General features: G+C 49.5%; 1 protein-coding gene across 2 annotated transcripts in view; it reads right to left on the bottom strand.

The window, feature by feature from the left end:
• Positions 1-315: 315 nt before the first annotated feature.
• Positions 316-16,930, bottom strand: part of Parva (parvin alpha) — a 160,073-nt gene continuing 143,458 nt past the window's right edge. Inside the window, exons 8-13 of one of the 2 annotated variants that reach the window (XM_036195938.1) lie at positions 16,421-16,440; positions 15,239-15,300; positions 14,709-14,777; positions 11,997-12,098; positions 10,855-10,927; positions 316-3,502 (exon numbers count right to left, since the gene is read on the bottom strand). In XM_036195938.1, the coding sequence (XP_036051831.1) occupies positions 3,426-3,502; positions 10,855-10,927; positions 11,997-12,098; positions 14,709-14,777; positions 15,239-15,300; positions 16,421-16,440 (403 nt within the window). In that variant the 3' untranslated portion in view covers positions 316-3,425. The remainder of the gene's footprint in view (positions 3,503-10,854; positions 10,928-11,996; positions 12,099-14,708; positions 14,778-15,238; positions 15,301-16,420; positions 16,441-16,930) is intronic. The other variant, XM_036195947.1, reaches the window with a different exon arrangement.

Raw genomic sequence — 16,930 nt, 5'->3', positions numbered from 1 at the left:
ACCCCAGATCATCAGCCACAAGAGAAAAAAATTATACACAATTTACCATTATGTTCCAAAGGAAGCTTTAGGGAAATTCAGTTCCAGGAGCATGAGATGCCTCTGATGAGATGTCTCAGCTCCTGTGCTGAGGATGCTGCTTTCAACCTTTGGGCTGGGGTCCGTGCCCCCCCCCCCCCACACCTCAAGCAGACTAGAGCTATGCATCTGGATGAACAAAGCACTCAGGTTCTCATTTTTAAAAGTGTGTACATCGTCCATGAGAAACAGTTTAGAAGATTTAACACTGTTCATTTAATGTCTCACAGAAGACAATCTCTAAGATTTAACACAATGAGAAACAACACATAGGCGAGTATATACAACAGGATATCTATATTGGAAAAAAGCACAGCAAAGATTTTGTATGGACATTCAGGTTTTATTTGCACAGAGTATTTCTGGAATCATGCAGAAGAAATGGATCAAGAGAGTCATCTCCATGGAGGGTGGAGACTGATGGGAAAGAGTCCAGATGGGTGCTTAGGGTTTTTATTAGACATCATTCCTGCTTTTTGAATTCTGTGTTACTTATGTATCAACTATTAACAATGATGATTAATTGAGGTGGGAGGACTCACCCTAACTGTGGTGGTGCCATTCCATAGGCTGGGGTGCCAGACGAAATAAAAAATCAGCAGGCTGAGCGTCAGCATTCATCTCTCTCTCTGCGTCCTGCCTGCATGTGACCATTGGCTCGCACTCCTGCTGCCTCCCTCCCCTCCCCCCCCAGGACTCCCCCCCTCTAACTGTGAGCCAGAATGATGCTTGTCTCAGTTTTTTCTTTCCTCTATTTTCCTAGGAGAGGAAGACTCTTTGATTACTTATAATCATGATGCTTCTTTCTTCAAAACCACAGACACGTCTTAAGTATGTGATTCTAGAATCTGAAGGAAAACACCCATCTCCAGGAAACAACAGGGTTATAAAACCAGACACAAGCCTGGGGACTCTGGACTGAGGCAAAGATGTTAGTTCCAGCGCCCAGTTGTTGGGTACATGGACATGCTTTAAGAAACTTTCCAAGTTCTGATATGGTTTCCTACTGCAGATAGTACAAACCCCTAGAGGAGTGCTCTTAGGAAGGATACTGGGTACTGATGGCTTGAGCATCAGGGACAAGGCTCGCTCCCAAGAGCCAAGTGTGTTCAAGTGGATGCAGACCTCTTATTACATCCTGCTCCCAGACGCCAAGCAGCTCCTAACCTCAATTTCCTACCAGGAATTGAAAAGAGCACGAAACCAACATTAATCCTAGTGAAAAAGATGGTATTTCATTAATTATGCAAAAAAGAATTCTCTTCGTACACACACACAGATCAACGTAAGACAGTACATTGCCTTCACATCACAGATGCTCACAGTGCACAGTAACAATTCCTAGGACAAAGCAGCCAGAGAGGTGCATAGTGGATCTAAAGGTTCTGGGTTCTGAGCTGCCCTGGATGGTCAGTACAAAAAGAAACAAGAGCACTTGGAATGTTGTGGAAAGCCATCTTGGTGAACCCTCAAACTAGGGAAGGCTTTACTAGATGTTTCAGTTTGAGTGTGGAAAACGTCCCCACAGGATCATTTTGAACACTTGCTTGTCAGTCTGCGGCACTGTTTTGAAAACTGAAATCTTTAGGAGGTGGAATCTCGCAGGAGCAAGGCCTTTGGGTTTGATAGTTCAGACCCACTCCCTGTCTGTTCTCGCCTTGTTCTGACCTGGATGTGAGGTGACCATGGCATCTCCTGCCACCATGCTTTGCCTTCTGCGATAGGCTTCAGACCATGAGCCCAAACAAGCCCTTCTCCCCTTGAATGGCTTTTGTCAGGTTATTTTGTTCCATTGAGAAATGTAACTAAGACAAGGGGTGACAAGGTGCTCACACACTTCTGGAGGAGGCAATCCAAGCTGGCATCTCCCTGGCACATTTCATTTATAAGAGTTCTGTAGGGACAACAGTAGCACAGACCATCATCCCAAGGCCTTCTCAATTGAAGGGCACAGGGCCAAGGACCACACCTGCAGCTCTGTCTCTGAGGGTGTCCCCCACATGTTAAGTACATTAGTATCCATCTCCCCCACCCTCACTTCTTGTTCCCTTAGGTCTGACCCTTCCTGTACCCATCAGCCGCTTTGTTTTCTCTACAGGACCTAGATGCAGACTGGCACAGCAGAACTTTCCTTCAAAGTCAGGTCTGTATGAGGAGATATATAACCAGCAGCCCTTGAGCCACCCAAGTGAGATGAGATGCTGAGCTTCCGTTTAAATGACTGACATTTTCCTCGCCTGGAATTAGCCAGTAATTGTATGTGGGCAGACTTAGCCAGAATGGTCTAAATGACCAATTAGAAGGCAAAAAGGAGGTCCTTTTTTTTTGAAAGTTCAAGGGTCCCCGTTGACAAGCCCTACTTCTCAGGCGATGCTCCAACGGGTCTGTACCCAGCTCTCTGCCATGTGCGAGTATACCCTACGTTTGCCTAATGATAATGAATTGAGTACTTACTTTGCAGGAAAATATAGGGCACATCCATTACATGCAATCAAGCAAAAAGGCTTCGAAATGGGCACTCTATTAATTCCAAACAGAACCCTTCCCAAATGTCATCCTGCAACCGGAGCGTGGGCTTATTACCAATCTGAAGGAATTAAGGGTAATTTTCATTTGTACAAAGGATTTGAGGGACGCGGCTACTGCCACACACACAGTATTAATTGAGTTAAATTCAATTTGGCAATTTTAGTGCGAATCACCCAGCCCTGACCTGGCCTGTCCTAGGGTGAGATCAGAGTGTCTTATCTGCTAGAGGAAGCAGGTATATGCAGGTAAGGCAGGTCTCTGCAAGCATGTATGCACTTTAGGATACACACAGAACAGCATACAGTTGACCAGTTATTAACCAGTTATTAGCCAGTAAGTTGCCCGAAGAGGAGAAATACATGTTAACGAGTAGCAAATTTCTGCATCTCTGTTTCCTCGTCTATAAAAGGGGAGAATGACATCTCCTTTAATGGAGTTTGAGGCTAGTGAACTTGAGCACAGCAGAGACCTCCCTTAGTGTGAGGACTAATTTTGATCTTTATTTTTATGCTCTTGGGGGGCAGCCTCTAGGCTGTGCTGATTCCTATAGCATGTGTAGGGACACCTGGAGCCTCAGTCTGAATGGGGACAACTTCCCAAGTCACTGCTAGGTCAGTCCCCAGGGCCTACAGATGTGGTTAGCCCACTGGGTCCATGGTCATTTCCTTACTGATTTTAATGTCCACTATCTCTGGGTGGTTGCTGGTCGCTGGGAGAGTGTAAGCAAGAGACAGGAGCAAGCAGGGGAGGGCAGTTGGGAAGCTGGTCCAGATGGCCTGCCGTGAAAGAGGCCGGGCATCAGTAGGCAGCCCAGGTCCTCACTCCACATTCCGGTACTTGGTGAAGAGGTTGTACAGCACTCGCAGCGTGGACTTTAGGTCACAGTTGACAATGTCTGGGGAGAGACAAAACTCATCAGTGGACTCTGTGGGCCACACTCCGAAGTTGGCACTGATGGTCCCCTGCCATCCGTCCCTTATCCTCATCTACCCACTATGGTCCTTGGATGGGACTCACGCCATTAGGGGCAGGTGCGTGTGAAGGATGGGTAGGTGGTAGTGAGAACTCAGAACAGGCAAGTGATAAGGGAAGAAGGAGCCAGCTACTAGGATTTCAGTCCCATAGAAATAAGGCTGTCACCCCAAAGTGTGACTTCACCATGGACATAGCGGCTTCAGATGAGAAGGGTCTTGGCCTTGCTAAGTCTGGCCTCATCTGTCTCTAAGGTGCCTCTCCTGTGCCTCCACCTTCATCACAGTGCTACCTGTGCTTGTGAAGGAGGGGACACTTGAGCCAGGTGTGGTGTCATGAGCCTTTAATCCTAGTAGTTGGGAGGCAGAGGTGGTGGATCTCTGAGTTTGAGGCAAAGAAGAGGAGGAAGAGGAGGAGGAGGGGAAGGAGGGGAAGGAGGAAGAAGATTAAGATGACAAAGACACTTAGGCTAGTCAGAGTAGGATGGAGGCCCTTCCACAAGGGAGACCCCTGTGGGGCACAGCTGCACAGGGCAGAGGGAGGCTGGGAGAGAACTTTCTTCCTCTCACCCACTCATACATCCATCTCCCAGTCACCCACTTCTCAGGGTACCCCTCTATTCTGCAGGATCCTCCACCTTCTTCCCTCTGTGTTTCCTCCATGAGCCATGCTTTGAAGAACTAGAACAAACAAAGGAAAAAGAAAAGGAATTCTGCTCTCTAGGAACGCACACTAAGGCAGTGCAATCAGGGACAGCGAACCCCTCCAAACATAAGGGTAGTGGGTGCTGCCACTGAGGAGTCAGGACAGCAGGTGCCCTTAGAGAGGGAAGTTGGGCGTGGGGAGGACTGTGCTGTGGAACAGGGGGCACAGGGCATGTGGGAGAATCACATTCCTCCTGTCCTGACCTAGGTTGGGGATTCATCCCTGCGCCTGTGTCATTTTACAAATAAAAGTGGTATTTAAAGGTCTAAGTGTGTAGGTCACATGAGGCAGGTGACCTAAGACAATAGCTGACATGGGTTCCAAGATGGGAGAGATGGCACAGAGCCACTGTGGCGAAGGCGAGACTGTGACCAAAATTCCATCACGACAGGAGAGCGGGAGGTGAGCCCCTGGTGGGCTGGATGGTGGTTCCCTTGGCCTTGGGGCTACTGCGGCTGTGGCTGCCGCTCCAAGTCACATGTACCGAAGCCCGGACTTCAAGCACTAAATGGCTGCAAGCTGAGGGTTCTGAGCTGCAGTCGGTCTTAGAGTTCGCTCATGTCTGATTCTGCTGTTCTGGTTGCAAACCAACCCTGATCTACTCCAGCTGTGTCCAGATGCACACCAAAATCCCTTGCTGATAGAGAACAGGCTACTGGGACATCTGGGGAGACATGGAACCCAGCATTTCCCTTTGGGCCCCATTTCAGTCTCCATTTGAGATCCCGGCAGGTGGCTGGGCCCTGTCATGGTCCCCTGCTTGTACCGCCCCAAGTCCCATCAGAATCTCCTTCTTCCAGGTGCAGCTTTATGGAATCTGGCCGATTCTCATTCTCTCTACTGACGCAGGGCCATGAGCAGCTACGGAAAGTGCTCACAGCACAGTGAACAGGCAGAAGCAGGAGGCTGTGGATTGCACACTCGGGTAGCTCTGGAAAGGCAGGCATATATGGGAATTCTTCTTTTCTCCCCGACTCCTTTATGAAGTGTTTTCTATGTGTACCTGAATGTTTGTACGTACACCACGTATGTGCAGGGACCCATGGAGGCCAGAAGAGGGCATCAGATCCCCTGGAGCTGAGTTACACATGCTGGTGCTGCCTGATGTGGGTGCTGGGAACACAACCTGGGTCCTCTGGAAGAGCAGCAAGTGCTCTAAACCACTCAGCCCCCGTCTACGCCTGTTAAAGCCAGGTGAGCTCCAAAGTTGACAGGGAAAGCCAATGTTCAGCATGGGAGGACATTCACACTGGGCATTCTTTCAAACTTAATGTCCACTACATTTTGATGCCCATCTCCACTGCCTCATGAGATCCCAGTGGTCCATTTCTCCGACTGTCTTCTTATGGGTAAACTAGGCAACAACTTTGTGAAATGCCTAGAACACATTAAGGACACATGGTTTCCTTTTCCTTTTCCCACCTTTGCTCACCAGCAGAGCTATAATTGCATACAGTTATGTCATGTGCACGCTGCACAGCAGCAGGGGTCGCCATTCACCCAGGCCTGCTTCCTTAATCGGTAGGAGTGGATTCTCCACTCCTGTCACCACTATCAGATAGATGTAGGGACAAAGGGGGTGACTGCTTAGCACACGTTCTCACCAAGAAAGCCCAACTACTGGCCATCCAGGGTGATGATGAGTAGTGAGGGATGGCGCTATGTCAGCAGGGGGAGGGCTGTGGGTGCCTGGGAGTCTACAGAGACTTGGCGCTATGGAAACAGAGTCCACCAGAAGCCCGGATGAATGACCCGTGAGATGAGCGACTCGCACTCAGTGTGCCTATGCGGCTGGTCCAGGACCAGTCCCTGGGAACACACAGCCAGAACTGTGGGCCTCTGGGTCGGAGCCCATCAGCACTGGTTGGCTAGTGGGCTGGGGCTAAGGAGAACTAGGTCAGAGCCAAACAGCTCTAGGAGAAAGCAGCTCTGGGCCTAGGGAAAGGGTTCCTTAGCCCCGCTTCCTTCTCCTGGGAACCAGGGTCTCCACCTAACCAAGAACCATCCATCCTGAGGAATTATAAGCACATCTGTATTATTATATTATTATTATTATTGTTGTTGTTATTATTATTATTATTATTATTATAACATTCATCTATCTGTGTGTGCAGGATTGGAAATCAGAAGACAACTTTAGGCAGCAAGGTCTCTTCTACCACTGTGCTCCAGGGAAACTCAGTTGTCAGGCTTGGCTGTAAGAACCTTCGTCTGATGAGCATCTTACCAATCCCTTTCCTTTTTTTTTTTTAATTAAAAAAAATTAAATGGTTTATTTACTTTTATTTCATGTGCACGGGTGTTTTTCCTGCATGTATGTCTGTGTGAGGGTGTTGGATTCCTGGAGTGACAGATGGTGTGAACTGCCACGTGGGTGCTGGGAATTGAACCCAGGTCCTCTGGAGAAGCAGCCAGTGCTCTTAACCACTGAGCCATCTCTCCAGCCCCTCTTTTTTTTTTTTTTTTTTAATAAAAATAATTACCAAATAGTATCTCTGTTTGTGTACATAATGGTTACATAATGGTTAAATAAATGTAATTAGCATGCCTATCACTGGTTATTTCTTTGTGTTAAGAACATTCAAGAATTGTCTCACTGACCTGCTCCCCTGCATTCCAGTCTTCTGGTGGGCATCACTCCACTTTTGATTTCTGCACATGGCAGAGATGGTGTGATATCTGTCTTTTGCATCTGGCTTATTTCACTTAAGATTGCATCTTTCAAGCCTATGCACATTGTCACCAACAATAACAATTAAACCTTTTTTATGGCTGAATAGTATTCCATAGTTCCTAATCTGCCCATCCACTGACAGACACAGGCTGATTCCATCTTCTGGCTGCTGTGACTCCACCTGCAGTGAACAGGCAGATGGAGGTGTGTCTCTACCATACTCAATTCATCTCCTTTGGATATATACTCAGTAGTGGGACTGCTACTGTATAGAAGATCCATTCATAATTTCCTGAGGACTACCCCCAACCATTTTCCATAGTGGCAGTACTGATCAACAATGTGGCCAACAATGTGTAAGGACTCCACCACGGTTCATCTTGGAGTTCTTTCCTGGCCTGTGGCGGTGCATACTTGTGAGTGGAGCCGTGGGGCCGATGGGGATGCTTACTTCCTGTTCCTGTTGTAACAAATCATCTCAGATCTGGTGGCCTACAACACAGATTTGTCACCTCCCAGTTCTAGGTGTCAAAAGTACCCAGCAGGTCTCTCCGGGATGTAATCAAGGTGCTGACTTGGCATCTCCTACAGCTCAGAAGTGCAGAACCCTTCCCGCTGGCTTTTCTCTGCCATCGAGTCTGCCCACATGCCCTGGCTTATAGCCCACCTTTCCACGGCCAGGCAACCCTTTCTTATACCTCACCACACTGACGTTCTTACAGCTTATCAGGATGGCTGTGATGAGGTGGGGGCTCCTGGAATGGTCTGGAAGGATCTTCTCATCCCAAGATCACAAGTTCAATGTCTGCTACATTCCTTTTGCTAAGGTAATGTGTATAGCTTATATAAAGAGTAGGATGGAGACTCGTGATATTTTGCTTGCCATGCAGGGTGTTAGAGGTACCCAACAACATCAGATGAAGACAGTGTTCCAACATGGCTGTGGCCATTCACCCTTGCCCCTGCGGCTTCTACGGCTCCATGCCTTTGTGATGAATGGAGTTGGAGGAAGAGGTCACTGTCAGCTCTGTACACTGTGATCCAGGGTTATGGGGGAGGAGGCTGGGACAACTTTCATGTTTTTGGCTACAGACCAAGCCTACCCATGTTGAGCTGACCAGGGGAACTGCCCAGACGTCAGCTGATGCTCCCCACACAGCCTGTCTCATCCCCCCCCAACCTCTGCCCCCTGTGGTTTGCATATGCCACCAATCTGCTGGCTGTCCACAGTTTGATCCTGACTGCACTGGGCTTCTTCTGGGTCCCAACCTGCCTAGCACACTGGGATCTTGACCATATTGGATGATGAGTCCACTTGAATGGTGGTACAGTGAGGCATATGCATTTGAAGACACGTGCCCCTCAATAACAAACCGCCAGCCTTATACCAATATTCTCTTTTCTCCTCTTTGATTTTCCTCCTCTTCCCTCCCTTCCCCTCCTCATCTGCCCCCCTTTCCTCTTTCGCTCATACTGGGTATTAAAACGAGGTCCTATACAAGTGATCTACCGCTGAGCTATATCCCCAGCCTTTACTTTACATGTTAGTTTGAGACAGGGTCTCATTAAATTGCCCAGGGTGACCTTGAGCTTGCACTATAGCCCAGGCTGGCCTGGAATCACTCTCTAAATCCCAGACAGGCCTTGAGCCTGCAACCTTCCTGCTTCAGCCTCTCAAGTTTCCTCACTCGGTATTTCAGCCCCTCCATTGGCTATGGATGTGACGCTCTCCCTCAGCTTAAGCTTGTCAGCTTAAGCTTGTCAGAGCACGGAGAGGCTCTGAAGGCCCGGTGGCAGAAGAAGAGAGCTCTGAGGACCCCTGACCTCAGGACCTTGCCAGGAGAAATGTCCCCATCACGTGTTTCGATCTGGAGCCATCCACACAGAATTCTTCACAATGTCTGCAATGTCACATCTCCCAGGTAGAAACACGGCAGTCAGAGGGAGTGCTGGGATCTGCTGCTCACAAGTCCAGTTTCACAGAGCCCCACGTCAGCCCCCCTTTATGCACTGGAAATTTTCTGCATGGGCACAGTGCCCAGGACAACAACAAATAAGATACATGTGTTTTTCCACTGCCACTGCTCGGGAAGTTTCAGATGAAGTGGGTCAATAATCACATTCGAAACCTCTCTCTATACCCAAACAGTCCTATAGATTGACACTGGGAAGATTCTCCCTGTCTAAAGGGAAACAATGGTGCAGACAGCAACGTATCAGGACAAGTCTTTCTAGTCTGCAGGTTGGGAGTTTCCACGAAGCAGTTCAAGGAGCCAACCACAGAAAATAAAGCTGGGGCTGGAGAGATGGCTCAGCCATTAAAGGCTGGGCTCACAACCCAAAATACAGGAAACCAAAGCTGGGACTCTCCAAGCCAGGTGCTGGGGCTGCTGCAGGACGCTAGAACTCATCCAGAGGGGCATCAGGATAGAGAATCTTGTCTTGCCAAGAGAGTGCTCCCAGGAGCACCTTCACTGCAGAGCTCCTCTCTTAGAGGTAACCATGGACACAAGACAAGGTGGGAATGAAAGGGAGGAAAGCATTGTCCACTGGAGCTGATAGTAAGTCCCTGGCTGGGCCTGTGGCTCATCCCTTCATCCTGATGTCAATCACAGTTCTTGCCGGTCTTTCTGTTGTATTCTGATGGTCCTTGGGTCCATCACACTGCTCCTTACTGCACCCAGACAGAAAAGGGACCCTCCTCCTTCAGCCACGCAGTCTCTTGCTGGACTCTGTCTGGACCACTGTCACGACTCTCATGCTATGTGTGCAGCTAATGCTGTCCTTCCTCTGCTTGGTGGCAGGAGCCTTGAGGGCAGGGGTGGTCTTGCCTTTACTGTGTACAATGATGTGCAGGGTTCCAGGCTGCCTAGACAAGTGCCAGCCCTGTGGGCGCAGGGTCTGGGAGGCGGATCTTAGATTGGAGGTAAGAAAGCAACCTGGTGTAGGAGCCACAAACTCTGCTTGTCCCCATGCCTTTCAGTGACCAGGAAGGTGCAAGCACAAGGCTCTGTGGCCGGCCTTCTGGGAGTTCCAACGTGACAGACATGTCAACTTGACAGTACTGATTACACACACAGCCTTGTTTTCTCCTCATCACACACAGTCAACCTTCTGTATCCATGGGCTCCACACGTGTGGACTCAGACAACAGTGTGTGGAGAATACTTTTAGGATGTTTTCAGGCTGGAGAGATGCATAGTGGTTATGAGTGTACGATGTATAACCATGAGAACCTGAGTTCATATCCCCAGCAATCTGGGAGTGGTCTTGTATGCTGTGGGAGGATTGCTGTAGTTTGCTGGCTGCCAGCCTAGCTGGGAAAAATAAAACAAAATATCCCCCCCCCCAAAAAAAAAGGCTCCCGGTTCAGGTAGAGACCCTGCCTCATAGGAATAATATGGAAAGTGATAGAAGAAGAACCTCAATGTTCTCTGGCCTTTGTGTGTACACGGGTACACACACAAACACACACACACACACACACACACACACACAGAGAGAGAGAGAGAGAGACAGACAGACAGACAGAGAAAGAGAGAGACAGAGACCTCAATACAGAGACAGACACTGCATCTGTATTGAACAGATCAAATTTCCCCCTTGTCATTATTTCCTCAACAAGGCCACATAATAACTTTTTCCATAACACTTATATGTTAATAGATATAATGAACTGTGCACAGGTGGCTGAATGCACATGGGAGAATGTCTGGGTTCTACGAACATACTGAATTATCTTACATAAGGGAGTTGAGTGTCCTTGGACTCTGGTATCCTTGGAGGACTTTAGAACCAACTGGCCATATATACTGAGAGATTACTATATTGGTCGCCTAGATCCCATAAATGAAGATCCCACCCCACTGTCACAGACCCAGGGAGTGACAAAGTACCTTCCGGCCGGGGTTTAGGCTTTTCCAGCCCTCCATCTTGCATGAGCTCAAAGGCAAAGGAGACATTCAGGACCTGGCAAGAAAGATGCAGTGGATAAGTCATTGCATACCTCCTGGGCCCCGGGACACCAGGATCCTGAGAGCTCATGATTCCAGGACCCTAGGACCAGTCCCTGGGAAGCTTAGGAGCCTAACAACATAGCTGTGGGCCTGAGGCTGAGCCTATCTATGGCTAAAGAAATGGATTGGTTATGCTGAGAGTGGCCGAGCTGATCTTAGCCACTACCATAGGGGCTCTTTCTGTCCCATCCCAATCTTGCATCAATTGACAAGGCCTTCCAATTCAAGGATAACAGTGCATCCATTTGCTAGGGTCAGATGGCAAGGCATGTTCAAGGGGACCGCTGCCTTGGGCAAAGGCCTTTTGTTTAGTCAAGGAGGATAATGGCCGCCCCCGAGGAGATGCAGTACCAGGATAAGCCAAAACCAAACCAAACCACCCAGTTGTTTACAAAAGGGCTGGAGAGGTAGCTCAGCTCAGTTTCTAGCAGCATGCACACACACATGTAGGTACGTACTACTGTATTGATATAAGTTTGAGGCCAGTTTTCACTATAATGTAATTCCCAGGCCAGACTGGGCTAGAGTACTATCTTTGTCTCAAATGCTCCCTTTTCTCCACCAAAACAGAAAAGAATCAGGGGCTGGAAAGATGGCTCAGCAGTTAAGAGGGCCCGAGTTTTGTTCTTAGCACCCATGTGGCTCACAAATGCCAGCTCCACAAGGTTCAAAGCCCTTTTCTGGGCTCCATGGCCAGACATACACATTATAAAAAAGAACCAGTCTGGCCATGGGCCTCAGGGCTAACTGGCTCTGTAGCCACCTTTCCTGTCACCTCTGACAGAGACGAGGCTGCCTGTTTATCTGCAGAGCACATGGCTAGGGAAGCAGGGACAGGCAAAAGGCAAGGGACAGTGTTCAGCATGCGTGGAGTCTGCAGGTGGCTCATGCCAAGTCCAACTGTTTCTAGAGAGGCTCCATTACCAAGCAGTGAAGGCCTGGCCAGGAGGCCGCATCCATCTCTTCCTAGACAGGCCCAGCAGAGATAAGCAGGACATGGACTATGGGCCCCTCACCCTTACCTTCTGTTCAAAGCTGTCCGGGGTCAGGAAGAAGCTGTGTAAGGGGACAAAGTAGCCCTCCAGGAGCCCCATGAGCAGCACCAGATAGACCCCATCTGCAAACTGCAGGGAGAACCAGGTATCAGTATGAGCCTCCTTCATCACCCTGGCATCGACCCACCCAAGGCCACCTCAGTAGACAGGTTGCTGGCAAGGGCCAGTGCTAGAGTGAGGAGCGCCCCTGGGGAGGCAATGTGGCAGCTGCCTTGTGTGTTACTTGGGTTACTCCTCAGCTAAGCCTGTGGAATAGACACCAAACTGCTGTACCCCCACTTTATAGGTGAGAAAAGTGAGGTGCAGAGGAAGGCCACCCTGCCTATTGGAAGGGACATGGTTGAATGGAAGTGTCAGGAGGAATGACAGATGATGGGCAATAGATAGATGAGTGACATGAAGGTCCTCAGTACTTTTGCTTTTGGAACAGAGAACACGGTGGCATCAACTGGACCTGGCTGGGATTTCAGAGGCAGACCAGTGCGGCTGGTAGAAACTCAGGTTCTGAGTCTAGCCCTACTTGCTAGCTGTGGGACCTGACTGTCTCTGCACCTCATTTTTTCTCACATGCAAAGTGGGGGTACAGCAGTGTGGTGTCTGTTCCATGGGGCTAGCATGAGGACTATATATAACGTGTCTAAAGCACTTGGGACCTACTTGGGATATAGGCAGCACTTACTAAGCATTATTGCCTTTGCGGTCTGGAAATTGATGAAGTGATTGGGATTCTTGCTGACCAAACAGAACTCTATTAAGGACCATGGAAAGGAGCTTGAGACCTGGCTCCTTCAAGAGAAGTAGAGCTACTGGGGTTGGGAAACTGAGCCAAAGGGCCAGACTCTTGGGCTAAGTACAGAGTGTTTTATTCTAGGGAGGCGAGCTGCATATCCTGGGAGATCGGGGCAGTGGTGGTCGGGGGGGGGGGGGGGGGGGGGTGAGTGCATTTTGGAAGGACTCAGTGTTAAGGCGAACATATGTTGCAGTTAGATGCTTATCTTAGCACCCACAGAGGATGCTGGGCCACCACACATGTATAGATTACAGATGCTAGGGTTCACAAGCTACCCCTCCTGCAGTGGTCCTATTAGGAGAATGAAATGGACTGGGTTGCTAGGGTCTGGGTCTACAGAATCTTCACTAAGCTTCCTAGAATGATGCAGATGACACACAGGGCCCAGAAGGAACTAGAGTAGCTCCTCCATAGTTTCCTGGGTCACCTCAGGCAAGTGCAGCCTGTGAAAGGCATCCCATGCCACCTATGTGGGTCCTGGAGAGCAGGGCTCTCCGTGGTGAGGAAAGCAATTAAGCCTGGGTCTGTCTGCCTGTGGCTGGAGTAGGCTAAGGAGGGATGCAACCAATCTGTGAGCCAGGAGGGTTAGGATGATTCTGCTCTGAAGGGAAGATGTGTGGTGGCTCCCTGTCTGCTGGGTGGAACCTGTGGACAGATGCCAGAGTGCCAAGCAGCACCCTCTGGCACAGCAGCCCTGGCCCCGAGTCAAGGGGAATTTCCAGAGAGCATTCTAGCTGCTTTTCTAGAATGTTCCAGATTGTCCCAGAGTTCAGACACACAAGAAGAGAGCTCTGTGAAGATTAGAGAGGGTTCTTCTATAGACAACAGGAAGTGCTCACACTCATTGAACATCAGTCAGTAGCAGTTCACACAGAATGAGAGGCTGGGGGAGTTGGGGTATACAAACTACAGATTAGTTATTAAGTACTAAGTAGAAAATGATGTAGCAGGTTCTAGTCAGAGTCCAGTAGACTACCTTGGTGGCCTCTTTACCACCATAGTGGGGCTAACAAAGACAAACGTTAGAAAGTGTCTCCTAGCGAGTGCTGGGGTGGACAATAGGAGGCCTGGATGACCTACAAACCATTTGCTTGGTACTTTGCAAGATCACCAATGCCAGCCTGGATGGAGGAGGGGCTCAGAATGCCCCAGCACCGGCTGAGGATCTATTGGCAGTTGATGGTTACTGGTTAGAGAAGAGTCTGTTTTCTTCAGAGTTGTGGCTCTGGGGTAGGCTGCCTCTGACCCAGCGGATGGCCCTATACCCACGTGTATGTACATGGACAGCTCTAATTGGACATAAAGTTAGGAAAAGGGTGGGGGTGTCTGGGAGGAGCTGGGAAGAGGGAGTAAGGGTAGACATGATCTAAATGTATTATACAAACACATGAAATTATCAAAAACTAAAACAAAGACAAAAGCCCACCCATATCCTTCCAAGAAGGGATGAATGTTAAAGGCTGTGTTAAAAGGGGCTGAGGGGATGGGACAGATAATTAAACACAGGGCAGGGGAAACAGGGTGACTGTCCTTTAACCACGTGACAAGCCCATCTTAGTTGCTCGAAACCAGCCAACATCACTTTACGATTCCCCTGGAAACAGATGAATACAGGGGACTGATGCTAAAACTACCTGCATCTAATCAGTGGGCAGTGGTGACCCAGGACCGTGGACTCGTTCTGAAGAAGCACGAGGGAGCTATCCAGAGGTGGAGAGTGAGCTTGGCCAAGTGTTATGTGCCACATGTAGAACAGACAGAATTCTTTCCTGCAACTTCTCTAAAAGGAGCTGGGGGAAAATCCCGTCTGGTTCACGTCTCTGGGCAGCTCACATCTCAGATCCTATCCCTCTGTCTGGAAAGCTTGGGTCCCTGGAACTGTCACTCACCTGCGTCTCCAGTTCTGTGACCTCCAAGTTCAGTTTATTCAGATGCTTGTTCACAAACGTGATGAGGGTCTAAAAGCGAAGTGCAAAGGCACTGAGATGCAGGTCTTATGTGTGAAAGGGCCCTGGGGCCATGGGAAGAGGCTCTTAGGTAGCCCACATGGCTGAAAGGGACAGGGAGCCCTGGAGACAGGATGACAGGTGGAGTATCTGATCTGGGGTCAGGGTGGGCAGAAGGGAATTAAGAAGCAGGCAAGAGACAAAATGACCATCTGGGTCCCTCTTGTTGATCCCTGCTTTGGTACCATCTCCTGTGCCCTGGGAGATGAAGAATTCCATGTGAGGAGCAGAGAAAGCTGAAGTCAGTGTAGGTGGGAAGAAAGGGTAGGCATCCTGATGGGAGCACAAGGGCCCTGGATGACTGACCAGTGACCAAGAGGGAAAAGATGTCAGGACACCCCAGGTACAAGCTGAGATTTCTTCATGCACTGTGGGGTCCTAGCCCTTGCTGCCCCCAGGTACCATAGGCCTACCTTCTTGACCACGTTGAGCTTGTCTGGTGCATGGTCAAACAGTGTGTCAAAGGCATCACGCTCTGAAACAGGTAAACACACACAATGCAGTGCAGAGCAGGGCTGCTGGAGGCCATGTGGTCGGCTACCATAGGGAATCTCTGGTTGATTCTTATCCCAAGGTCCCTGTCTGTGTGTGTCCACCAGGTGACATATATTTCTAAACAGGCTGACCTGGGCTTGGTCCTTTCTCTTCACTTCTATCCCACCATATCCCAGTGGAGTCACAGTCCTAAAGTGTTTCTGACCTTCTCTGGTCATTTGTTAGCCAAATAGCAAAATGTTTTGGCTAATTTTTACGACAGTTATCCTGGTAGGGGCACAGGTGAGGGCACAAAGGCCCAGTGCCTTCCAAGATAGAACAAGAGTCTCTTTCTGGGGGTTCCAAGTCTGCCAACCCCTCTGTGCCTCAGTTTGCACTTCTATAAAACATCATCTGAAAGATAAGCCCTTCCCTGGGGTGTGTGGTAGGTCTGAGCGACATGTGTTCTATAGACTTCAACGATGCTCTCCCAATGCGGTTTTTTTAGCATAATCGAAGTATTTCACAAGATCACTAAGAATCAGGCTGACAGCACATCGCTGAGCCATGCTCCTGGCAGGGATACTTCTTGCTATGGTGCCAGATTCCCAGAACCAGAGGTGACCTAGTGGAAGGGTGTGGAGACAGGGGTGGGGAAAGTTTCCAGAAGCAAGCTGGGCTGGGGAGCATCTGTGACCCAAGGCCAGCCTTTTCCACTTGACACTGCCGGGCAAAGCTAAGACTGCTAGGAAGCAAGTGTGTGCTCATGCACGTGTGAGTGTGTGTGTGCACGCACGCGTGTATGTGTGTGTGTGTGTGTGTGTGTGTGTGTGTGTGTGTGTGATTTCTGAGCCTTGAAGATTCTACACACAAGCCTGAAGTTCTGGGAGATGGGAGCTGTGATGGGGGACTAAGAGGGAGCGAGGCGGGGACCATCTACAAGTGTGTTCAATCTCTTCCTAAACTTCCATGCCAGGCACAGGGTAAGTCTGCTCTGCATGCCACTAAGCTGTCCCTCCCCGCCTGGCCAGCATGTCCCCAAGCTGGGGCAGACATATCAGAAGACAGAACCAACGAGCTTCAATGAGGCCACCAGAGCCAGACAAGTGCACAACACTCACCATGTCTTCCGGAAAGGGCTCTGGAAGAAAAGGAGAAGGAATTCAGTTATATAGTAGGTTTGAGTTTGGGGCTAGCCTGGGCTACATGAGGAGCAGAGGCTGAAGATGCCTAGCCAGGAGATCTGAGTGACCAGCGAGGGCTTTCACTGTCCAGGTCCTGTGGCCGACTGCCTGGAGGTGGGCTTTGTCTCGCTCCTGGCTATCCTGTGATTCCCCCAAGTGACACCTGCCATTGCTCCAGGACAGTGTCTCAGAGAGGACAGGGACTGGAACCTCACTCATAGGCAGGTCCTGAGGGCATAAGCACCAGAGACAGGTGACAGGTCACATGGTCTTAGGCTAAGTTCTCCTGAGGCCCTCCCTTCCACCCTTTTTAGAAGCTGTGTGCCTCCAGGAAAGCTCTCGAACCTCTTTGGTCTCTGGATCTCTTAATTTCTAAAATGAAAATAATGGGTGCTCTGAGCATTCAGCATCTAGAAAGACTTTATTGTAATTTCTAGTGCATAGTAA

Source organism: Onychomys torridus, chromosome 1 (genome assembly GCF_903995425.1).
Source record: "Onychomys torridus chromosome 1, mOncTor1.1, whole genome shotgun sequence".
Taxonomy (NCBI): Eukaryota; Metazoa; Chordata; class Mammalia; order Rodentia; family Cricetidae; genus Onychomys; species Onychomys torridus.
Note: the sequence above shows the minus strand (reverse complement) of the source record. Positions and strands in the feature narration are given on the sequence as shown.